The 15,840-nt window shown below is 41.8% G+C and overlaps 6 protein-coding genes across 6 annotated transcripts; 3 read left to right on the top strand and 3 right to left on the bottom strand.

The window, feature by feature from the left end:
- The first annotated feature begins 1,215 nt into the window (after positions 1-1,215).
- Positions 1,216-2,194, top strand: LOC145701943 (cation channel sperm-associated protein 1-like). The gene is made up of 4 exons (XM_081779155.1): positions 1,216-1,219; positions 1,502-1,663; positions 1,743-1,919; positions 1,962-2,194. Exons 1-4 carry the CDS (start codon positions 1,216-1,218, stop codon positions 2,192-2,194), a joined length of 576 nt encoding a protein of 191 aa, XP_081635281.1.
- Positions 2,195-2,239: 45 nt separating this feature from the next.
- Positions 2,240-2,891, top strand: LOC145704835 (uncharacterized). The gene is made up of 4 exons (XM_081782302.1): positions 2,240-2,314; positions 2,358-2,526; positions 2,565-2,718; positions 2,765-2,891. Exons 2-4 carry the CDS (start codon positions 2,372-2,374, stop codon positions 2,840-2,842), a joined length of 387 nt encoding a protein of 128 aa, XP_081638428.1. The 5' UTR covers positions 2,240-2,314; positions 2,358-2,371; the 3' UTR covers positions 2,843-2,891.
- A 66-nt stretch (positions 2,892-2,957) lies between these two features.
- On the top strand, positions 2,958-4,164 carry LOC145703993 (uncharacterized). Its single transcript, XM_081781412.1, has 5 exons — positions 2,958-3,126; positions 3,313-3,424; positions 3,467-3,608; positions 3,721-3,878; positions 3,920-4,164. The coding sequence occupies exons 1-5, from the start codon at positions 3,041-3,043 to the stop codon at positions 3,992-3,994; spliced, it is 573 nt and encodes a 190-aa protein (XP_081637538.1). The 5' UTR covers positions 2,958-3,040; the 3' UTR covers positions 3,995-4,164.
- Positions 4,165-6,664: 2,500 nt separating this feature from the next.
- Positions 6,665-10,099, bottom strand: LOC145701156 (DNA replication licensing factor MCM6-like). Its single transcript, XM_081778384.1, has 10 exons — positions 9,764-10,099; positions 9,533-9,717; positions 9,132-9,455; positions 8,602-9,087; positions 8,318-8,471; positions 8,055-8,273; positions 7,918-8,011; positions 7,651-7,875; positions 7,383-7,607; positions 6,665-7,113 (listed from the first exon to the last, which is right to left on the bottom strand). The coding sequence occupies exons 1-10, from the start codon at positions 10,069-10,071 to the stop codon at positions 6,913-6,915; spliced, it is 2,421 nt and encodes an 806-aa protein (XP_081634510.1). The 5' UTR covers positions 10,072-10,099; the 3' UTR covers positions 6,665-6,912.
- A 604-nt stretch (positions 10,100-10,703) lies between these two features.
- Positions 10,704-13,817, bottom strand: LOC145701942 (ankyrin repeat and EF-hand domain-containing protein 1-like). The gene is made up of 12 exons (XM_081779154.1): positions 13,682-13,817; positions 13,401-13,625; positions 13,013-13,349; positions 12,538-12,963; positions 12,006-12,319; positions 11,728-11,942; positions 11,593-11,684; positions 11,421-11,514; positions 11,307-11,334; positions 11,045-11,214; positions 10,877-11,007; positions 10,704-10,833 (listed from the first exon to the last, which is right to left on the bottom strand). The coding sequence occupies exons 1-12, from the start codon at positions 13,740-13,742 to the stop codon at positions 10,704-10,706; spliced, it is 2,223 nt and encodes a 740-aa protein (XP_081635280.1). The 5' UTR covers positions 13,743-13,817.
- A 9-nt stretch (positions 13,818-13,826) lies between these two features.
- LOC145701941 (diaminopimelate decarboxylase-like) lies at positions 13,827-15,774 on the bottom strand. Its single transcript, XM_081779153.1, has 7 exons — positions 15,723-15,774; positions 15,553-15,678; positions 14,943-15,470; positions 14,549-14,886; positions 14,393-14,456; positions 14,210-14,325; positions 13,827-14,072 (listed from the first exon to the last, which is right to left on the bottom strand). The coding sequence occupies exons 1-7, from the start codon at positions 15,748-15,750 to the stop codon at positions 13,959-13,961; spliced, it is 1,314 nt and encodes a 437-aa protein (XP_081635279.1). The 5' UTR covers positions 15,751-15,774; the 3' UTR covers positions 13,827-13,958.
- Between the last annotated feature and the right edge of the window lie 66 nt (positions 15,775-15,840).

Raw genomic sequence — 15,840 nt, 5'->3', positions numbered from 1 at the left:
ACGGGGCTGAGACGGCCCGAAGGGCCGGCAAGCCCCTTAAATTAAATAATCAAGGAACGGGGCTGAGACGGCCCGAAGGGCCGGCAAGCCCCTTAAATTAAATAATCAAGGAACGGGGCTGAGACGGCCCGAAGGGCCGGCAAGCCCCTTAAATTAAATAATCAAGGAACGGGGCTGAGACGGCCCGAAGGGCCGGCAAGCCCTTAAATTAAATAATCAAGGAACGGGGCTGAGACGGCCCGAAGGGCCGGAAAGCCCCTTAAATTAAATAATCAAGGAACGGGGCTGAGACGGCCCGAAGGGCCGGCAAGCCCCTTAAATTAAATAATCAAGGAACGGGGCTGAGACGGCCCGAAGGGCCGGCAAGCCCCTTAAATTAAATAATCAAGGAACGGGGCTGAGACGGCCCGAAGGGCCGGCAAGCCCCTTAAATTAAATAATCAAGGAACGGGGCTGAGACGGCCCGAAGGGCCGGCAAGCCCCTTAAATTAAATAATCAAGGAACGGGGCTGAGACGGCCCGAAGGGCCGGCAAGCCCCTTAAATTAAATAATCAAGGAACGGGGCTGAGACGGCCCGAAGGGCCGGCAAGCCCCTTAAATTAAATAATCAAGGAACGGGGCTGAGACGGCCCGAAGGGCCGGCAAGCCCCTTAAATTAAATAATCAAGGAACGGGGCTGAGACGGCCCGAAGGGCCGGCAAGCCCCTTAAATTAAATAATCAAGGAACGGGGCTGAGACGGCCCGAAGGGCCGGCAAGCCCCTTAAATTAAATAATCAAGGAACGGGGCTGAGACGGCCCGAAGGGCCGGCAAGCCCCTTAAATTAAATAATCAAGGAACGGGGCTGAGACGGCCCGAAGGGCCGGCAAGCCCCTTAAATTAAATAATCAAGGAACGGGGCTGAGACGGCCCGAAGGGCCGGCAAGCCCCTTAAATTAAATAATCAAGGAACGGGGCTGAGACGGCCCGAAGGGCCGGCAAGCCCCTTAAATTAAATAATCAAGGAACGGGGCTGAGACGGCCCCTTTTGTTCATTTTATTAGCATATTAAATCCGATAATCTAAAATGGCGATTTTTACGCCAAAACGGAAATTTTCAAATGGGCCGCATTTTCGTTACCGGGCACTACCGGACGAGGTTTCAATTGATTTATAGAGAGCATCGTCTGAGCTATCTTGTGGTGGTGTCGGTTTGGTTGTTGGTCGTTGTGGGCATGAGTAATTTGACCAAATGTCCGAAACTCGTGGTTTTTTTTTTTAAATCGCTATTTTGCGACCAAAAATCAAAAATTTTTAATTTTTACTAATTTTTATGGAATTTATGCCTATTTTCACCTATGGTCTCGTGGTTTCAGCGTTTTTTGAAAACAAGTCGTTTCGGGCCAAAATCCCACGAGCGCAACCCCAATCATGCCCCATATTCCCCAGTCAAGAGACTTTGTCGCTAGGAATCGGATTTCTAAATCTCAAAAGAACGTTTTATCGACTTGATTTTGTTAGGAAACCTCGTTCAAAGCCATGGCAACTTGATTTCAACATTGGAAAACATATTCGTTGCTGCCTATATCGTCGAATGCTTGATAAAGGTGTACATTTTCCGGTGGTCCTACTTTGTCGAAAGCTGGTGGGATCGCATCGATTTCATCCTCGTACTCATTTCAGGTAAAAAAAGACCCGCGCGACAAGAAAGAACTAATCTCCTCCGACAATTACCTCTTTTCAAGACTAAGACGCTTTTCAGTCTTCGATTTGGTGTATCCAATTTACATGGAAAAAACCAGCGATGGAAAAACTAATACAAGCGGTGGTGGAGCAGCTGATGCGGCTAATGTAGCGCGAACAGCAAAATTGCTCAGACTTCTTAGATCTGTGAGAATTCTTCGAGTTGTTCGAGCTCTCAAGTGGGTGAAAAAACTTGGTGAGAGTTGGATGAATTTCGCTTGGTAACCAAAATTTATAGAAACATACATTACGACCATCATCAAAGCAATGTGGAATCTTAAACCCTTTCTCAAACTTATGGGAGGAATCCTCATCATTTTCGGAATCATCGGCTGTTCTCTTTTTGGAAGAATTCTCCCATCACAATTTGGAAACATGATGCTCACGTTTTTCACCCTCTTTCAACTTTTAACTCTTGACGATTGGTTTGAAATTCTTCAGGAAAGGTCAACACTTTTGAGGTCTATCTAAACTTTAGATTCTAAAGTTTATCCTTTTCTTGACCTCGTGTTCAGGAAGGTTCTGTAAACAGGTTCAATCCGAGCTCTAATGGCGAGACTATCAACAAACCTCTTCTTGCTTACTTGATTGGTAGAATAGACATCGATCAGAAAACGATTTTATAATCTTTCAGCTTACATCTTCGTTATGTCGATGGTATTTTTGAACTTGATCATTGCTGTTCTCGTCGACGAATTTCAAGTTTCATTCGAACAGGCGAAATACAAGGAATCGGCATCAGCAGATGAACAGAAAAACTTCCTGACAGCGATTGATAATATGAACTTATCTGACGATGAAAGGTACTTACCTTACCCAACACTCTGTATCTTGGCTTTAGTGATGATGAATTCTCATCACATGATATTCAAAAGAAAAACCACGCAGAAGAGTTTGAAGAATTCGTTGAAGACAAGACGGAAACACAAAAAGACATTCACGAGTGGTACTTCAAAGTTCTTCCAGCGATCGAAAAGCACCTTTTTCTATTTGAGGTACGAAAAAGGGACTCAAAAATAGAGAAGGACATGAAATGTTCAGGATCACTTCGCCACATACGAACGAGTTATTGACGAGGCTATCCAACAATCTGATGATCTCTACGGATTAAATGCTTGATTTCTATACACTGCACAATATTTATTAATAAACTGCTTACTATCAAAAAGGTCGTATGAGTGATGAGAAAGGTTCAAGTGCGGGGACGCACACTGACTCAATAAAATATCAAAAGGCTTTGCACGAGGGCGCAGATCTCGCAGAACTAGAAAACGTGCAAAGAAAAAATAAAAAGGAGAGACTTAAAGAAAACAAATAATGGCAGATGCGCCGAAGAAGGACGCGAAAGCAGATGATGAGAACAAGCCAATTATCAAAGACGGCAAACGCGGTCAAATATTGAGGTGACTACTAACTTAGTAGTTGTTTGCCTGTCGATTAAAATATTCGCCAATTAATCGTTATCAAATTTGTCAATATATTATCTGATGATTCTGTCAGCAACTTCTACATGCATTTTAGTCAAAACATTAGGCGTAAAACTATCTGATTAATAATACTCTAAAAACTTGCTGAAAAACGTCTTCAAGATTCGGAGAGCATGACATCCGCCTCATCAGAAGACAGCTTCACCTTGCCGTCGAAGAAGAGCTTGGGTTTACAGAGGAAGAAAAAGAAATTCGAAAACGTCTGATGGACAAGGTTCAATTCTTGTAGAACTATTTTTAGAGAGCTTAACTTTAGGTGTTAGCTGCGAGCTTGCAGATAAACTCGATGGAAAATACACTTGAAGCTTCAAAGAATCACATCAGGGATTTGAACAAGCAACTTTCCAGTTTGAAAGGAACTTGCAATGTGCATTCTGAAATTGTCAACGATCTTACAGGTAGCCGGCAAAGTTAGGCTTTAAATAAATCGGTAGTTAAATATTTCTTAAAATACTCGAAGACATATTATCTTAGAGATCTTTAAGACAAGTCAATTAAATATAATTTAAGCGCAGAAGAAAGCAAACAATCAACGAATTACTGAGCTCAAGAACAATGTTAAATTTCAAAAAGAAACCGCTGAACTTATGGAAAAGGATATTGCCAAGGCAAATGTTGAAATGGAACCGCTGAAAACCGCGAATCGACAACTGATGAACATCATTCAGGTCGTTCATTTATCGAAATTTACGTTTTACCATTTGTTAAGGCTGCTGAGAAGGGCCATAACTTGTTGCTCAACACAATGACTGAAATCAACAAGGAGATTGGAAGCGTTATGTGAATTAAAACGAGTTTATCAGGAAAATGTTCGTTTGCTTACTTATTATGCGATAATTTTAATGCTATGAAAAATCTAACGGATGAATGAACTCAAAAATAGACTATCGCTTATTTGTTCACCCCTCTTAATATGTTCCTGAATAAATAAACAGCATCATAATTCTGTTTTCATCAATATCTATCAAAGTTCAACACTTTTGTCTGCTATACGATAGAAACTTGTCTCCTTGAAAGATTTACTGGAAAGGATCGAACCCAGCAGTTAGCATACCCAGAAGAGTGAATTCTCTTGACTCTAATTATCGCCTTTACCTGCTTATCAACAAAAATAAAAATCCGGAAGTAATTTGTCTCGCAGTGAATGTTAGAGTTTATTAAGCAATTAAATAAGAATTTGAACTCAGAAAGCCGGGATGGTGCGATGGAGCGCCCCCTGTACAGTGTATTTACATAGTAATACTACAGAATGTGAGGCTTATAGAAAAGCTTTTTTTCTACAGTCTTCTCGTGAAAGTTATGATACAGTTGAAGTGGTAATGAAAGGCAGGTCTTTTGAAAACGCTAGCTGCTACTATGATACAACATTTACGGATATACTCGGACGTTTTAAGCGTTTCGTTTATGGACTGTGAGCATTTAATACTTTGCTGAGCAAGTGCGGACAGCTTCGTGTCTGCAAGTGTCGAGCGAGACATCATTTGGACAAAGAAAATTTGCAACACAGTTAAAGTACTCATGGTTGATTTGTCTATTCTCTGGCACAGGTCTTCGACGGGATCCTCTGGTTCGTCTTCTATTCGATGATCCTCTGCGCGCTTCTATCTGTAAAATGCAGAACATACATAAAAATACCAAAGTCCGCATGGTTTCGAGAAAAATTACTATTTGACCGGAGATGATATGAGTATAAGTTTAATTTTAGCCGAGACCGGTTTATATGAAGGCGACTCCGCGTGATGTCGCGCTTTCCTCGCTCGGATGTACAATTCAATAGTTTAAAATCAGCCATGTTTTTGGCGTTCATTATCCTTTACAGAAAGGGCGGATTGACAACATGAAGACGAATGGTTCAACCTTCATTGTATCGAAATTTTCGTAAATACAAAATGAGAAAATATTCTTATACATTTCTCTCGTGATATTGGGAAGACCCATTCATTCTGGATCAGGTTTCCGTCTCACTCGCGTGTTGAGCGCTTTCGTCAGATTTTCTCGTGTAATTTCATTCTATTTTCATATGTCTAGCCATGTTGAAACTCAACCCTTGCTGTTGATTCTTGACAGGATTCAAAACGGGAGATCTCCTCTGCTCGAATAGTTCATCAGATTCTTGTGGACGTGTTCGTCAAAAACCATGTAAACGGTTGTAGCGAAAGGCAATGAAAGTAATGTGTGCTATTGTAGTGTAAAGACGTCCCAATTACTTAGAACACTCTCGAAAGATTCTCGACACGAGCACGAATAATTCTCTGCTCTACTAAGCTGCCATTACTGGAGAGCCAGCGACGGAATAATTAAACATTATAAGAATCTCAATTTTTATCCAAGTAAGGAAATTAAACTCATTATGCATGCATTAGTCTGTGTACGGTCATTGAAAAAATAATTGAGAATAAAAATCCCTCTGCAAGAAAGTTTAGTCAGAGCAAATCTTTGAAAGAAAAACATGCACTGACTATCAATTTCATGTCTTCTTCGATTTTATTATTATAAAAAATAAATGGCAGTTTATAAAGCGGTTGTGAACTAAAAGAAATGAAAGACATGATTAGGGGAAATCACTAATAATTTGACTTTTTGTAGGGCTTAGTAGGGTGAGCGTATAATACAGTTTTAGAAAGCCCAGAAGCTGGGGAACATTTTGACTATTGACACTTGGGGGTGATCTCGTACCCTGAGGGCATTTAGGTACCTCCAAAGTCCCAAAATCTGGCCAATTCCGGAAATGGGAAATTTTGAGGCAATAACTCGACCTTTCAGAAGGTACCGTCTATCCTAGATTGTAGCCCAGGCTCTGACGGTCATTTTGAGATATAGAAAAGTACTGAGACCCTGGGGTTCCTGAGGAGCTAGAGGCTCTTGAAGTCGGGGAACTCGACAAAAATTGAGTACTTTTTTACAAAAAGTACACCATTTGTGTCACAAATGCGTCCCAAGGACTTTTTATCTATGTTTCTTCATGAAAAAATGTTCAAGAAATCATTTGGGGTCATCTGAGGTCACTCTAGGTCAGAAATTATAAGAAATTTAGAAAACTGTCATGAGTGACCCGATCTGACCTCGGATGACCCCAAATGATTTCTTAAACATTTTTTAGTGAAGAAACATAGATAAAAAGTCTTTGGGAGGTATTTGTGACACAAATGGTGTACTTTTTGTAGAAAAGTACGGAATTTTTCTCGAGTTCCCCGACTTCAAGAGCCTCTAGCTCCTCAGGAACCCCAGGGTCTCAGTACTTTTCTATATCTCAAAATGACCGTCAGAGCCTGGTCTACAATCTAGGATAGACGGCACCTTCTGAAAGGTCGAGTTATTGCCTCAAAATTTCCCATTTCCGGAATTGGCCAGATTTTGGGACTTTGGAGGTACCTAAATGCCCTCAGGGTACGAGATCACCCCCAAGTGTCAATAGTCAAAATGTTCCCCAGCTTCTGGGCTTTCTAAAACTGTATTATATGCCCACCCTACTAAGCCCTACAAAAAGTCAAATTATTAGTGATTTCCCCTAGACATGATTATACAAAAGTTGGAATAAAGACCGCGCGTGTTTGGATTCACGCTGGCTTCGTAACAACGATTGAAAATTACCACAAAACCAATTTTCTGAACAGTCAAAGTCCAGGTTATTACGCCGCAGTAGTAGAAAAGGGCCTAGGAGTAAGTGAGTGTCAGGAATGTGTGAAAAGCATGGCTCTGGAGTTACTCCATCGCAGTTGCTTGTGAGGCTTTCGTTGGAGACCCCGCGATCTGTTTGCCAGAGACGGCTTCTTCAGGGTTGTAGTTAGGATGAACAACAAGAATAGCGTCTTCGTCGTTCCCACCCATATCTTTCAACTCGATAAGAATGTTATCGCCATGGATAAGTCTTTCGAGTACTCGTTGCGCCATAGTGTCGTATTTCTAAAGCAAACTATTATAAAGGCTATATAAGTGATATTATAATACGGTAAATTCGAAATACTCATTCAGGCGAAGAGACAAAACAATTTAACACGATCGAAACTATGATTTATCTATCACAAACTACACGTGTACGTATTTTATGTATCGTATCCAACAAGATCTACAAACTTGGTAGAACCAATGTTACATGAATTCAGTTTTGATATTTATCTATATTGACATGCTCTGATCAGAATGCTCATCTGAAAATTATATCGTGTGCTTACGTGGAACGCGCTCTCGTCATCACAATCCTCTGCAACTGTATCCAAATACCAGTCGAGCAACTTCTTTCTAGTTACACCGCCTTCTTCGCCTTCAGATTCAGCAATTTCTTCTTCTTTCCTGACCTTATGGACAAAGAGATTGGCCAAGCGTTGATACTCTTCCCATGAGATCGTAATGGCGTCATCATTATTTCCTTCGCCTTCTGCTTCCATCTCATCTTGCTCCTAAACACGCAAATGAACCGAAAAGTCCCTACTATTAAGTCACCTTTGGAGCATCTGCAGCCATTCCCAAGTTGATGTCTGGAATTTCAACCCGAATAATAGACTTTTTCAAAAGCCTTGCAGCCTCTTCGACATGCTTTGGCTCGACGACCTCAAGACAATGAAGTCTAGCGCAGGCTTCGGAAAGTCGAATGAGCGACTCCAACTGTCTGACTGTAATTCTCCATGCTGAGCGGGCTGATCCTTGAGCATCTCTGTCTCGCATCGTCTAGGAAAATTGCTCAATACTTATTTAGGAAGATTGACCGACCTTGTACTCGTTGACGACGTATTCTGTCGAATCCTTGGACATTTTCGGCTTGAATACTTTGCAGAACATTAAATATTTCAAGACATCTTCGACACTTAGGAATAACATTAGAACATTCCTTGTTGATTGCAGCTTACCTGTATGGTCTGATCGCTGCCGTGGCAGCTTGATTGGCATGCATGCCGACGATTTTATTAGCTACAGCATAATCTGTGATCTCATTCAACTCGTCCACAAGAACAAAAAATAGATCGAATCGGGACATAATTGGCGCCGATAGCGAGATGTTCTGTCTCAAGGATTTTGTACGATCGTAACGGCCGCCGATCGGGTTCGCTGCTGCTAGTACAGATGTTCTGAAATGCTTCGTTGATCTTAATTCTTTAATCGAGCTTGTAACCTTGAATTAAGCGTAGCTTTAACTCCAGCTTTGCAAATCGATATCGTTTGCTGTTCCATCGCTTCGTGGATCGCAACCTGATCTTTTATGTCCATCTTATCGAACTCATCGATGCAGCAGATTCCTCCATCAGCAAGCATTAACGCGCCAGCCTCTAAAGTATGGAATTAATATCGTTTCCAGATCTAAAGACAGAAGGCGATTTAAACTTAGAGCTCGAAGTAAGCCAACATCCTAGAGATTTGCCCGGAAGTAGCAAAAACCAAGGGGAAAAACCAACTCACCAATAACGGATTCTCCTGTTTCATCATCTTTGACCACAGCTGCAGTCAAACCAGCCGCAGATGAAGCTTTACCCGACGTATACACAGATCGTGGCATGAGATCGGAGATATTCCTCAAGAACTGACTTTTTCCGAGCGATGGATCACCAATAATCGCCACATTGATATCTCCTCTTAGCGCGGTTCCTTCTGAAGTGTGTTTCGCCACGCCACCGGCGAGCATGAGAATTAATCCCTTTTTGATTTCTTCGCTTCCATGAACATGAGGGAAGATTGAGTCACAAAGGTTCGAGTAAATCTTTGGATCGGCGCTCATCCTGGTGACTAGCGTCCAGTCTTGCTGGCTCATTGTCAATCGGGCCATTTCTGGAGTCGCCTCGCTGCGATTGCCTGATCCAGTGACGTGGTAGGCCAGGAATACGAGTCTGTAGTTGAGATCGCGCACACCAAGCTCTTTGAGACCAGTGACACCTTCAGCGGCATCTCCTGAAAAACTGTGTTGAAAAGTAATTAGACGAACTTAAGTTTACCTCCTCGATTTCTCCTCGCATCTTGTTGAACAGAAGGACCCATCATTGCGGCTACGTCGGGAACAACGACCAATGTCCCGACAAACTCGGCCAGATCACCCGGCTGCGCGACTTCGACCGCATCTCCTCGGATAATCACCTCAAATGTTCGCGGAACTGCGCCACGGGGAAGCTCGTTTGGCGTCTCTTGAATTCGTACTTTTTGGAAATCGCAGAATTTGGAAGTGTGCGTATCCAGCGTAAAACGCGATCTATTGCCGCAGTTTGGATTCACGCAGACTTGTGGCTGCTCGTATTTGAATTGTTGCTCGATAGCAGGACACTCTTTAAATTTTTTTAATCTTTTATTCATAATTTCAAAAATCAAAGGCTGAAGTTAGTCTTAAAACTGCGTAACTTACTCATCGAACAGTCATTGCAAGTAAAGCATCCATAAATCAATTCAGGATGAACAGGATGGGTTCGTACCACTTGGCCCTTGATTCGCAGCAAGGTGCCGATTTTGTCTGTCTGAAGGGATCTGATTGTGCATTCGTCTTCCACCGAAGTAAACGCGACGAACAAGTCTTTCTTTTTATTGAAATCACTAAATTAATGAATTACTTCTCGCTGAATGGGTATCAAGTTCTTACGCAAAAGTATCGATACAGAAGTTCTTCACAGCACGGCACAAGTAGGGATACAATCTGTAGAAGTCTTCCTTGATTCTATCCGCGATCGGCTGCGACCAGGCCATAATGTCTTTCATGTCGATTTGGAAGGTGTGTTTCTCGGGCGAGATCATATCTTGCGCATGATCCTTGTATTTCTTGAACTCTTCGAGCTCGTCTCCGTCTTCGGTGAATTCGTGAAGGAAAGTCTGGAAGACTTTTTGGACGCGATCGGCAGCATCGTCGCGTTTCTGGTTTACTTGACGGCCGAACCCACCGTCTATCTCCATCTCTAAAAATACAATTTTCCTATATGAATCGTAAAAAAGCACAGTCGAGGATTCTTCAAATACCACTTATTAACGTTTAAATGAATCATCCCCTGAAAATTAAACAGGATTCTAGAAAGAATTGCAAAATTTCCAAACAGAATTCTCTTTATTCACGCAGAACCGCTTTTTCTCTCGATAAAAAGTCGGAAACCAAGCGAAAAAATTGCTTTCCAGGCTCAGCCAATCGCGCTGCCCGGAAAACAGATCGAACCACTCGAATTCTGGGTTCCTGAACGAGAAAGAATCTCTGAAGGAATGAACAGTTTTTGAATTGTGTTGTTTATTTGTGTAAAAAAGGGTTGTACAAAATCTAGAGAGCAGGCAGAGTTGTTGTTGTGCTTTTAATTTCATTCAAAATTACAATTTCAATTTTTACTAATCCATTTTATTACGATTTTTTTCTTAGTTCAATTAGGCTTATTATTTATAAGAATTTCGAATGATTTCCTGTTTGGTAAAATTGCATTTCTCGCCCATATCCGGTGAACATTTTGAACAAGTTGAGGCGTTCTTTTGATCTCACGCTGTCTTTTCAGAGGCTTCAAGACATGTCCTTAGCCGGAAGAAAAAGTACGATTAGGAAATACTCGTCAGAGCCCGATCCTTTGAAGAATTTGAGCAGTGTAGGGAGCAGATGTCCATTGTTGGTTCATTAGCAACAGGATTCGCTGAGACTCTTCCGTGGCTCGGAAAAGAGGCTGTCTTGCGGACAGCGTTCCCCTAAATTATAATTGGAGATTATCCTACAAATGAGGCTGGTTACTTGATATCACTGCCACCAAGTGGACTCTGAAGCTTGATTTCCGTTGGTTCGACAGCGACCTTTTCCGGTTCAGGAGCCTTCTTTTCTTTTTTCTCCTTCTTCGGCTTTTTCTTCGCGGCACCTCGTTTTTCCTTCAATGTGTCAAATAAAACTCTCCTTCTTGAGTACCTTTGGCTTTGGAACTTTATCGTGATGTTCCCTTAGAGCACGGAAGCTAGAAATATCCGCCCACTTTTCTGCAACGTCCATAACAGTTTGCCCCTTCGAGTTCTCCAAAAAAATTTTCTTTCCACCAGCTCCGTTGTCGAGCAAGTACTGGATCGTTTGTGCGTCAGAGCCTTTTCAAGGATTTTAAAATTGTGCTCAATAAAGACTTCTATTTGAATAATAAACATGAAGTTCAATATTTTTATTACATTGAAATCCAGACCTTGTGCCGCTCTCATTAAAACGGTTGCCTGAATTAATTGATTGCAAAAGAAAGATAAAATGAAATTTAAAACCGTTTAAAAAGCTGTAGTGATAAGTCATTCTTTCAAATTACCTTATTGAAAGTTCGCGCAAGAACGTCAGCCCCAGCTTCTACTAGAGCTTTTGTTACTTCGAATCCACCGGATGAGACCGCATGATGAAGAGCTTTATATTGAGTTAGGCGCAGTTACTTTCCTAGACATTTACTCTTAAAATTATTAAAAATGATTTTCCAACTCTTTCCTGTCCAGCGCATATTGTCAGTGGCATGAATATTTGCTCCTTTGCTGATGAGAAATTTGACAGTTTCAAGATTTCCCGCCGCCGCTGCATGCATCTAATGATACAGTAAGATCTGTAAACGTGACAGGTCCGCTTACGAGCGCAGTCTTGAAGAATCTATCGGGGGTATCGACTGGATAGCCATTTTCAAGAGCAAACTTAAAGGACGTCATGTCGTTTTGCTTGATGGTTGTCGCGACGCGCTCAAAGTCGCGAGTGGGGAAACGGAGATACCAGGCGGAATCGTCCTGGAATGGATGAGCGGGACGGTCATCTCGAGAGAATCTTGTCAGGTCAGTTTGAAGTCTTTTAAAGGATCAAATGTCGACTCGCCTTGGCTCTTAGCTCAAAGAAATTCTAGTCCCTGTCCTTAGACGTTCTACCAAAGAGTGAGGTGGACCTCCATCAAATCTCCTCTTCATTTCGGGAGGATCAACGCAAATCTTCAAGTTTCCCTTTGATGCTTTTCCTTTCTTACCCTTTTTGCCTTTCTTTTTGCCTTTGCCCTTCTTCTTCTTTTTCTTGTTTCCAGGAGTTTCGTAGAGTTTTGAAACGAGTCTGCCTGGCTTCCATAAATCCTTGAGTTTCAGTTCCGGTGATCCCTTTGAAATAAGTGTGATGAACTCGACGAGCTCATCTCCAGAGACGTTGGGCTTGAGTTGCTCCGTCAGAATTTGAATCAGCAGATCTCTAATTTCATTATTATTTCGATTTTATCCTTCCGATTTCATCAATTTAAATACATAGGCTGTGTCAAGCAGCTTTTTTGATGCCGTAATTTGGCAGCGTCATGATCGCCTTAGCAGATTTAATCTATTCTTATAATTTACGGTTACTAACTTTCGACGACCATGAATAGATTAAATGATGTGACGTCCGTATAAAATAAATATTCTCAGATAAAATACCTGTCAATCTCCGTCATATTAACGTAAGTTTCAATCTCCAACTCAAAGGCATGAAGCCAGTCTTTAAAGATGACTCGATTGTCCTCCGGCCTTTTAGACCATGCTTTCTCGGCTTTTCGTACTTCTTTCATGGATTTTTTGCTCGCAAGTTGTTTTCCGGTGCAACTCTTTTTGTCTTTGATTTTCGGATTTGCGCCTCGCTGGACGATGAACTTGACGACTTTTGATTTTCCGTTCGCACAAGCCACATGAAAAGCTGTTTGTCCATCGGAATTAAGGCTGTTAAAGTCGGCTTTGAATGCAGAAAGAGCTTCTAGCGCTGCAGGAGCACCAGATTTCGCAGCGAAATGCACTGCCGTCCAGCTTTTGGCGTCCTTAGAATGCGGGTCCGCTCCTTTCTTCAACAGTTCGACGACTAGTGAAGGGCTAATGGGCAAATAGATTGATAGCGAGTGGAGAGTGCTCAAGCACTTACTTGAACTCAGCAGCGTAGGACAATGCAGAGCGCTTGTTGATTGAGTGAACTATATTTGGATTGGGAAGCTTTTCCAAAATTTCTTTGCTCGCAGAAAGACCTTCTTCGCCTTTTTCTAGGGCCAAGATAATTGCTATCGAATTTTCAAAGATTGCCGGGTCCTCGTCCAAACATCTATCGAGGCACTCCAAGTGATGTTCTGTGTGCTCAACTAAGCACCACGATAGCGTGTCCCATTGATTGACGTCTTGTTGAGCCAAATTACATTTGTTCTCGATCAAGAGATCAAGTACATCAGGAAAACCGCATCTTGCCGCTTCCATTGATGCAGTTTTACCTTTATTAAAAATATTTTTCTTTCTGAATTCTTGATAAATTGATGCATTACCGTTAATATTACAGATATTTGCATTGCAGCCAAGAGAAAAAAGTTTATTGATAACTTCAATCTTCCTCAGTTCAACCGCGAGGAGCAAAGGAAACGTTCCATAAGTTGGCTCGCAAATGTTCAAAAGATTAGGAACTCCTTCTGTCACGAGCTCAGTAATAAGATGGAAATCTTCGGCACGCACGGCTTGCAGAAGCTTGTAGCATTGCAACTCCTCAAGTCTATCTGAATTTCAAGAGCTTGTTGAACACGCCTCTGTCAATAAAATACGGTATCATTACCTTGGGGAAGTTTGCAGCCTTCGGGCGGCGGGATAAACTTCTTTTTCTTCGCACTTCCCATAAGCCTCTCTATTACGAAAACCTCTCTCCTTGGAGCTAATCAAACCTCTAGGAATGACATTTACTGAGGCGGAACTCGGACATATGTAGATATTCTGTGTTTATTAGGAGCAGTTCAAACAATGGAGTAACCATGCCGACCCCAATCGTACATTACGAGTGGTACAACAAGAAAGCAGAACAGAAGGGGGCAATTAACGCCCCAACAGATTGCTTTTTAGATATTTTTCGGCTCTCGATGGCCCCAGAAAGAGAGGGTTTCCGCCAAACTTTCTCGAGATTTGTATTCGTAGAAGTTATGCGACTCATCGTAACCATAAACAGCGGGGGCCTTAAGTAACATTTTAAATTGACATCGTAAGACTATTTGATGATAATATAATTACAGAATATGATATTCTGAATATCAAAGGAGCAGATATGTTGTTGCTTTACGCTCAGCTTATTTTTGATATCAAATGAACCTACCTGGATAGAATTGAAGCGCGAGTAGAGCGCATATGTATAGCCACCGATATCATGCATCACGATGTAATCGCCAGGCTTGATTTCAGGCAACGCTCGTGCTTTAGCAAGATAGTCCCCTTTAATATATTTAATTATATACCGATATTGCTGGCTATCTAATGATAGGAAAAGTTATAAAGAAACCTTGGAAACAAAGGGGGCCACCGACGTCTTGCTCGATTAAGTCGCCTGTCTTTGGATCTCCGTTCTAAAAAGGCTGAAGCTTGGGTTCAAAATTGATGCCACAATTTAAACGAAAAACTTTAAAGCTAAGCGTTGAAACTGTATCTAGCCAGGTACCTTATCCAATACAGACATCCGGTGAAACCACGTATCGGGAAGATAGACCTCTCTCAAGAACTGATTTGATCCGAAATGTGTCAAAACAGTAATTCTATCACCCCATGTTTTGACAGTCTCAACTTTTGAAACAGAAAAAGCGTATTTCGTCACTAAAGAGCGGCCAAACTCTGAGTGAAACGAAAATTCTGCAAGATTGGGCACTCGATCTGTAATCAACTTTGCATATTCTGCGAATGCAACTTTTTCATCGTCAGATTCATAGTCTGTTGGGATTCCTCCACCGACATCGATGTATTTGATTTGCTTCTTTCCAGCGAGGTCGTTTATCTTCCTTGCTATCAAACGATTTTACCATTGAGACAAGGTAAAATCAGGGTAAAATGATAAAAACCGATTCCTAATTTGACAAGTCGTTCCACTCCAAGAGTAAGCTGGTCGAGCGAGATACCCTGGCTTCCGATATGCTGATGAAGACCTTGAATCCAAGAGTTGTCGAGGATGATCTTGATCACTTCTTCTTCGAATTCCCCGGTCATCGGCAGTCCAAACTTCGACGATTTCCCAGCAGTCGAAGACATGGCAATTTTTCCAGCTCCGACGTTAGGATTCACTCGCATGCCAATTTTACCGGTCACATCGACATTTAAGTCGGGTAAAATTTCATTCACTTTCTCAACTTCTTCCAGATTGTCGAGGTTAATGACAACTCCTGCGTTGAGCGCGTGTTTGAGATGGGCTTTCGTTTTAACAGGAGAATCGTAGACGATCTTTGATCGATCGAAGCCAAGCTGCAACGCGTGCTCAAGTTCACCGATTGAAGCTGCTTCCGCTCCAAGGCCGCACTTTTTCGCCTCTAACATTACCCCTCGAATCGGGTTCGTCTTGATCGCAAATGCGTGATTCCATGATGGCAACGCTTCTGGGAAATGATTTCAATGCAAAAGTCAACAAAGACGATATCCTCCTTGTTTTCAATAAAAAGGAAATACCCTTAATTTTACCTTGGACCTCCCGAAATCTTCCTCGAAGGCCTTCTAAATCATAAAGATCCAAAACTGGACTTTCATCATTGAGCAGATTCTTGCCAAGAGCAGCTTTCACCACTTTACTGACTCGACTCGCCCGACCTACGCCATGTTTAAAGTAACTTTCTCTTTCAAAACAAACATACTCAGATGAGCAACAGCAGCTGGATTCATCTTTCTTCAACCAAAAAAAAATTTAATGAAATTTACTAAATGAATTCGCCCGTGGGCACCACCATTATTCTCAATGACATGCAAATATAG

This window comes from Oikopleura dioica, chromosome PAR (assembly GCF_907165135.1).
Source record: "Oikopleura dioica chromosome PAR, OKI2018_I68_1.0, whole genome shotgun sequence".
Taxonomy (NCBI): Eukaryota; Metazoa; Chordata; class Appendicularia; order Copelata; family Oikopleuridae; genus Oikopleura; species Oikopleura dioica.
Note: the sequence above shows the minus strand (reverse complement) of the source record. Positions and strands in the feature narration are given on the sequence as shown.